The sequence below is a fragment of the Tigriopus californicus genome, chromosome 6 (genome assembly GCF_007210705.1).
Source record: "Tigriopus californicus strain San Diego chromosome 6, Tcal_SD_v2.1, whole genome shotgun sequence".
Taxonomy (NCBI): Eukaryota; Metazoa; Arthropoda; class Copepoda; order Harpacticoida; family Harpacticidae; genus Tigriopus; species Tigriopus californicus.
Genome location: NC_081445.1, coordinates 7,643,197 through 7,651,529, shown reverse-complemented (window position 1 = coordinate 7,651,529; position 8,333 = coordinate 7,643,197). Strand labels below are relative to the sequence as shown.

General features: G+C 44.8%; 1 protein-coding gene across 1 annotated transcript in view; it reads right to left on the bottom strand.

The window, feature by feature from the left end:
• The window catches only part of LOC131882785 (dual oxidase-like), a 34,799-nt gene that overhangs the window by 7,471 nt on the left and 18,995 nt on the right, over positions 1–8,333 (bottom strand). The window contains exons 6-10 of the mRNA XM_059230045.1: positions 5,616–5,782; positions 5,095–5,213; positions 4,108–4,225; positions 1,143–1,585; positions 874–1,075 (exon numbers count right to left, since the gene is read on the bottom strand). Of these exons, the coding sequence (XP_059086028.1) occupies positions 874–1,075; positions 1,143–1,585; positions 4,108–4,225; positions 5,095–5,213; positions 5,616–5,782 (1,049 nt within the window). The remainder of the gene's footprint in view (positions 1–873; positions 1,076–1,142; positions 1,586–4,107; positions 4,226–5,094; positions 5,214–5,615; positions 5,783–8,333) is intronic.

The following is an 8,333-nucleotide window of genomic DNA, read 5'->3' as shown; positions in this document are numbered from 1 at the left end:
GTGAACTTCGTCATTAACTTCTCACCATCGCCATGTCGAGATGTCGAGTTCCGGATTTCTCCGAGGTTCCGCATTTTGTCATCAGATTCATCTTTCAACAACACTCGAGAACATGCTAACAACCATGAGAAGCCAGCCAGTCGGCCAATTGCGGGGCCAACCATAATGAAACATCGTCCGCCAAACTTTGGCTCTTTTGGGAAAAGCCTCGCGAACCATTAGTCGGCATACGGACGGATTTGACGATCTCATTTAATGGAGACAAGCGAATGGTGTGATCACTTGAGGCTCATCCCACAGAGACGTTGGCAGGGGGGAAAAATCATGATTGTGATTGATTGAGCGAAACCTGATTCTTTTCCGACCAAGGTTGTCTGTCTCCAAAGGGAAGATCGATACCAGACGACGCTAATCATCGAGCATCCTCAATTCCTCTAGCTCTAAGCCAAGCAATTTTAAAGAGCTAGATAGTGATACTAGCGGGTCTTCATGTATCTCTACGTACGTGCAGTACTTTAGAAAGTGAAAATCCACTCTTACAGCCTGACAAATTGTCCACTCAAGGATCGTTCGAGACTTTGAGACTTCGAGTATTCCGAAAGTGTCGAATAACGAGTTTGGACTCAAAATTCCACGGTGGAAGACTCTTTTCTTCTGAAGCGATCTCCCTTTCTTTCCCCTGTCCAAAAGGGGGGCTTGAATGAGACACCCATGAAAGGGCTATTAATCTCGCCAGACTGAATTTCAAAGGCATTCACAAGCCATTGAAACTGGATTCCTGTGCTCAAGTAAACATGTCAAATTCGTTTTTCATTGCCCCCCAAAACCAATGCTTCGAGGAAGGAGAAGCCAAGAAACCAATAAAAACCTTACCTGAAAGTAGTCGTAACCCTTGAGGAAGGGACAGGGCTCCAAAGTGGTGGCATTCAATTGCTCAGGCTGTGGACACGGGTCACCATTGAGCCAAAAGAACAGATTGTCTTGCACATCCGATGGAGTGATGTTCGTGGTGGCATAGAGCACGTCCACCAACTTGATGTTCCGGAAGTACTGGATCTCGTCATCGGAGAGGATCCTAGAAATGGGACCGAGAGAACAAGAGATCAATGACAAGGAACCACCCTCAATCCCCATCCACTTACCCTTGTTCCTTGTTCTCGAACCAGAAGCGATCGGAATCTCGGATGTGCTCGAATTGCGACACAATCACCTTGGTGAAGAGGGGTCCGGGTCCATCCACGGACTCCAGCATCCCACCCACGTAGAGGTCGATGTTGGTCATATCTTTGTAGAGCTCTTCCATCTTCTTGAAGATCTCAGGGTTGGTGGCATTCAGACTCGGGTTGATCTCATCGAAACTCTGGATCATTTCCAAGTTATTGCACTTTCGAACCGTGTTGTAATCCGGCAAGCCGTTGTCCCGACCCCGCATGATGTTCAGAGCGGCCAAATCTCGCCGGGAAAACTCCATGGGACCGAAGAGCTTGTTCCTTACATCTGAGCAGAGGACGGAATCCTCGCGCTCGGCCAATTGACTTGAGAGACCCATGATGATTTCCTCAATGGAGTTATTGTCAATCTCATCCTGGAAATGGATGCAATTAATGAATGAGCGGGGGGTGCTCCAATGAGTTGCAAGTGGGAGATTCGAGACACTTTTGATGGCAACAATATAATGGACGAGCTACTGCCGATAACACAGATAAATAGTATTGCTCTTTGGAATTCTAAATCCTGTTTCAACATGGATCAAGGGCAATCACGTTTTTTTTCTTTCATCTTCCAATTTTTCCACCATCCAGGCGTGAAGATATGTGCATTGTCCTTCAGCACTTGTCAGTCTTTAGGTAGTAACTCACTTAACCACAAAAAAAACCTCGAAATAATAACACTGATAATTATTAATGCGTGGTGCATTCAAACTTCCTTGAACATCCTGAGAGAATAGGGATCACGGCATTGTATTCTTCGAAGAAACCTCAAATGACGGCAATTAAAGAAGAGATAGAAAATTAGAGCAGCCATTACAAGCTACTGCAAGTGATACCAAAATTACATCAAGCCCGCAGTTCAACGCTCACTCTTAACGGCCGATCCAGGCCTCCTAATACTATTCATATCTACTTGTAAGCTATCACCAAATATGCGTACACTATGACCCTAAAGTCCTTGCCCCTCGCGAAGGAGTGCGTCATGTAGTCTTTCAGATAATGGTGCTTGCTTTCAAATGTGTAGTCAAGATTGACATTTCCAAAGATGTGGGCGAGTCTCGGAAAACCCCCACCACCCGTTGATTTCAGGCCGTGACGAAGCATACTGGCGTAGTTCTGTCCATTTCTGGTTGACACGGAAATGAAAGACCCGAAATTGCCTTATTAGAAATTGCTCTCCATGACACCATCAAAAGCTAAATTTTCATAATATCAGAAGAAAGAAGACTGATGTGGTAATAACTAGGAATTTACTTCAACGGCACGTTTTGGCCGTTTTAAGAAGCTAAGCCGGTGCATTGAATCAGATCATCTACTTTAAGTAAAACATTAAAAGCATGAAACAAATCGTTTAGTATGTACAAGCACAAGCCCGTTCTCAAGGTCTTGGATTATTCTCTTGATTTAGATGAATCGTGGAAGAGAAGAACAATTCCATATCTTGTTAAATCAAATAAATCGGTCGAGGAGTTGCATAACCATCCATATGTTATCAAGGGGAAGGAACTTTACGATCATACTGTATGTCTTCTGCTCGGGGCTTGTTTGGTTCATTTGTCATTTCGCAACTGACAGAGCGAGCGAATGAGGTGACGTTTCGTGTGATAGTGAAGAACCAAGTCTTGGTTCTTCGAATCCCATGCTCTTCGTCATTCTTCCAGGAGCACATTCCGGGCTAATATCTGCTACATTCTCCACTCACACCATCACCCTCCCTACCGTGTGTACTCGTACTGCGACCAGTACTACTCAAATGTGTTTGCACATGAACGAGTACTTCAAGTTGAAGAAGGCCGATCCACACTTGATTCAAGAGAAGAAGAAGAAGAAGAAGAAGAAGAAGAAGAAGGAGGAGGGGGGGGGGATAATCCATTCAATGCATATGGCCCAACTACGCAGTGTGAAGTGCATTCATTACCTGATGATCTAACAGCCCCCAAACTACCGCCAAGGAAGAATTCGGACTCATGTGTGTGTATGTGTGCATGTGTGCCAGTATGTACGTAGTATGTGACCGACAAATGGTGCACAATCTGTCTCATTAAATGGCTTGTTCCTCGGTGGAAGGAAGAACGAGCCAGAGATTTATGATTGGAAGAGGGCCTTCTTCAGCTTTATCGACGCATTTAATGCCCCGAGTAATTGCTTTTGTGCCCTCCCCGACAGCCCCAATGGGCATCATCGCATCACCATCGTCGTCATCCTCATCATCCATTTCCTCAGGCAACTCGGGGATGGCGCAAACAATCCGCACTCGCACATATCCGCATTGGTAAACGGAACATGGGTGGTTTGTTTACAAGTGAACGTAGTACACATGAAACATGAAGCGGACAAACCGCCAGATCTGAACGATCAGACTTGTCATAAATCAAATTACAATCGCGTCCTTCTTCGCGCCTACCCATTTGGCGACCGATTCTCGCGGCTCAAAGTCAGCTTTACAACTGGCATGCGTCAATTGGCGTCGCTTCAGATGAGAGTTGAGTTTTTGGTGCGCACGAATGAGACCCGGCGATGGATGGATGGATAAATGATGGACAGGCTAAATACCATTCCGATTGTGTACTTTCCAGGCATTGGTGTTCGGACACGTCGTCCAATGACCCCACCCTCATCTCGGGAGGATGTGTTACCTAGTTACCTATCCAGATACAATTAAGGATGCTGCCATATGGTCAAGACCCAAGAAGCCATGGGTGAAAATGCATCCGTTCATGAATACATGAACAAAGGTTGAAAGTAACATTTGGCTAACTAGTCATGGCATCCCGAGTCATTCGATTGAGAGTGCATCGATTTATGAGCGTTCCGGATTTGAGCTCCCATTTATCCCTTTCATTTTCATTGACCCCCCACTATTAGATGAGTGTACAACAAGGAGGTAGGTAGGTACCTGGGCGTCCCACCACGTGGCACAGAGACGAAGGGCGGGTCCTCCGGTTCGGGTCGGCTTGTAGTCGCAGGTTCGATCCCGACGGTAGATGCCAGGGGGAATCAAGGTGTGACCGAACCTGAAAGTACAAAAAAACACCTCATTGGGTCATTCACCAAAGTTCCGTGCGGTAAGCCTAAGAGTATTGTTTTAATGCAGTAGAAAATGAAACCAGCTCGTAAATCAAGAGGGCCCATTACAGATTTTCAGATTGCGTCTCGCCGCCATATGTGGGCTTATTTTCGCCTTCACTTATTCATAAATGCTTGGATGATGATTTCGAAGTGATTACTCCCAAGAAGTTGCCAAGCCGAGATGTGATAGTTGCTTGCGTTGAAGTCTCTGCATTTGTTCCGGTTCCAATAGCGTCTGGCACCCAAAGCTCCATCTCTAATTCTAAATACAGCTGTGGGCTATAATTAAACGGGTCCTTGGAGTGATTAACGACCTCATAATCCTTGGCTACCAGTCGGGCTCAAGAGTCAGAGTCAAGATTTGCGTTCTATCGCTGCCCAGAATAAACAAATCCATTGGGGAATTGGACGACACTGTCCTTGGCTGTATTAAGTACATATAATCAAATCCATATTAGTCTCGTACTTCAACCTACAATCTTTATCCCAGGATCCAAGTCCAATCGCCTTAGCATCATACCCATTCACCTCCCACCCTCCGATGAACTAGCCCATTCTTCCCTCCAGGAGCATTTGCAAGAGTACAAATCGATTTTGGGTTCTGATTCCAATTCATAGCTAGACACTCAAGATTTTGGGCGGTGTCACGCCTGATGAGTTAGCTGGACCATCGGGCCCCAGTCATAGGTCATAAATAAGCCATCAGCACATGGGTCGGGGAAGTATTAAGTACGCATATGTATGTATGTATGTATGTATATAGTATGTAGATAGAGATTCCAATGTGGTGAATAGAGAGAGGTTGTCGTAGTACCTGAAAGCGGCGCTTTGGAAGACGTGCGAGATTCCGGGATGAACGTAGGCTTTGTAACCGTCGTACTTGCTCACCTCTTGGCCAACGAAGGCCGGCAAATATTCATACATGATAATCGACTGGAATAAAGAACGAAAAGAAATAGATGACGATGACGTTGAGCCATGGTTCTCAGGGCAGGAGCCTTGTCCAGAGTCAGTTATGTTAATCATACAGTAGATGAATGAAGGAAATGGACACCAATGTGCCTTGGAAAATTTAATGATTCAAGAATTCAATCTACATAATAAATACTCTCAAGGTTGGCCGCCATTTTCGGTGATTCAATATTCGTGTCATTCCATCCACTGATTGCCCTCGATTTAGAAGCCAACCTCAACATGTATGAAGATCTCACAACAGGGATCATAAATCGAATTTAATGTACTAGGTATAATGGCCTAACTAGGCCAGCTTGCACATTTTATGAACCTGGCTTTTTGCCATCGCCGATTGACTTGTCATTTATCATGGGAACTTACCTGCATTGTGGCAATGACCCTTCTACGGGCTGCTTGGAACACATCCTCGTCGATCCAATTCGGGTGTTGAGCTTGAACAAAGGCGGCTTGAACGTTGTGCCAACGATAAAAGACCACACCCAATGCCAGCAAAGCAGGATTCTGGTTCACACGAGGATCGCCCAAAACTGTGAAAAAAATGGAACCCAAGAATGTGGCGATTAGAAGCTCACAGACAGCAGTCGAAACACTCGTGTCAAAAACAATCGTGCATTCGTAAGAATTTGCGTGATGTCCTTGTGGGTCTCGAGTTGCATGATTCCAAGATGACTGGTTTCAGGAAACTAAGATTGGCGATAAATTTCCGGGGAAACACAAGCATTCCATTTTAATAATTCAAGTGGAATATGATAATGGACAGGCCTGACTGTCTGTCTGTCTGACTTACATTGAGCAAGCTTTACGGCTGGCTTTTTTACTTCACCCGAGTGGTTACAGTCAACCTGCAGGGACTAATGAGCCTCGTAAATATCACACCACGCGTCTACAGAGGTAAAAAAAAACAAATGCCTATTCGTGTCCCAATGAGAAATGACTCCAAGAAAAAAAATTACACCTATTTCAAGGCACTCATTTCACGAGGTAACGCGAAAACGAAACCATTAAACATCCTCCCCCCTTGAATGGCTTTATGGTCCTTGAGAGGATCCTAAACCGTTTCCTTGAAGCACCCCCTTTTCTCCCGACATGCTAAACTGAGCGTTTGAGACCAAGCACAAAACTGATAGAAATGACGGAGAGCAACAACCGAAGCGGCAGCCTGAGGCTCAGTCATATGGCCTTGAGCCGTCTGAATTGAGCCATCGCCGGTACAATTGAAAGCTCTGCCAATTTTTTTATTATGTTCATTTCAACTTTCCATTCATAGTTTGGTTGGACACAATCGTTTTGATCTAGCCCCCAAGCATATCGGATTGGCTTTCAATCACGTCGCTCATCGAATGAATGATCATTGATGTCACGTTATGCACGTGGATCGAGCCTCTTCCGTGACCAACCTCTTCATTCTTGGCTCAAAAAAATTTATTCGGACACTCATTCTTCCACACCATACGAGACTCGCTCGCTCATAACCAATCATCTCGTGGGCCAGGAAACAATAATAATAGCCGTAATTAAGTCTGGCCTCCTAATGGGACTCATTTTTTTTGCTTCGTGATATGATCACATTCAAGCCAAGAATATACGTATTTGCACACCCGTTTTCAACGCATGAAAGGGTTTCTCTTTCGAGAAGATATTTCATATCTTGGGGTTATGAAAAAGATCAGCCGAGCGTGGACAAACTCAACACTAAAAGGCGATATTTTTTTCTTCCTTTTACCCAAGGAGATGTGTCCTTAATTGGCATAAGAATTTGCATCCTCGATAAGATGCAGTACGACAAGCATCCATCAAGACGTGTTGTTAAGACCTTAAAGGCGAAATGCATCGCGCATCCTGGACTTGTTCGTGGCTCAGCCCAAAAGCGTTAGGCGCTAAATTTGAACATGGTTGGCCATTATCTGGCTCGAGGGGAAAAAGGGCATTTTTCCTCTAGTTTAAAATCCATTTTTCAGCTTTGCCCGCGAAAATAAGTCCCTTTTTAGAAGGGCCCATTGATAACTCAGGTACGTACTACCGTAAGCAGATGCACAAATGTGAACTCAGAATCTCGCGATCTCATTCAAAAAGTCGACCGGGAAGATTGAAGAGCAAAAGAAAATCAACCAAGGCTACAAAGAATGTGCCTTTTTCGACCACTTTCACCATTTCTTCGGATCAAGGCACTCGATTGCGTATTCAAACATTTTCTTGACAAACAACCAACAAGAACACAAGGAGTCAAAAAAGCTCTTAAGCCCTGTTCCAAGATCTTGCCCAATATTCGGGAATGCACTCAATCAATCGTCCAGTTTTGCAATGAGAGTTTCGATGGTGGCCGCATCTGATTCTGAAATGGGAGAGAGGGAGGGCAAGAATCTATTGGTCTGGGCCATAAATTGGATGAAAAAATTTCGATCTCCAATTGTTTCAATTTCCGGGCTGATGGATGGGATAACGTTCGCTCTTCTGGTTCTCATTGTGTCTCTAATTCGGAATGATAATCGCGTTCTGAGTAATGAAGACAGGAAGAAAAACATTCTGGAGTGATTGACAAACGAGCCGTGGGACCGATTGCTATCGAGCCATGACTTTTTTATCACCATGGTTGAGAGCGACCAATCGATAATGACCTCCCATGAATGGAGAAAATGCATGTGTCTTCAATACGGCAATCCTGTCCATCAGACAAAAGAGACCCGGAACTCTCTGAATTTAGGATTAGTGATCACATCAGTTCGACGAGTCCCGAGACTTGAGTAATAAACCCGGGAGCAGCCATTTCCAGCAAGAGATAAGAGGTACATAAAGGAAACGAGAAGACAAAAGGGCTAAAAAAGAAATATATACGAGGGTCCTAAAAGCAATGCAAAACCGATTTGCTTCGCCATTCGTTGTGGTTTGCTGGAAGTGTCGCCACTTTTTCTTTTTCCCGGTTCCGGGAAACAGCCCTTGCCAAGCCTACTAGCTAACCCTCGCTCCGATACACAATAATAGGCATGGAAAACGTAACTTCGTACTCTCTTCTTGTCTGTGCATCATCATGCCAGCAGCTCTTTGTCCCAAGCACTTTACACGTCTTCATCAAGAATGGAC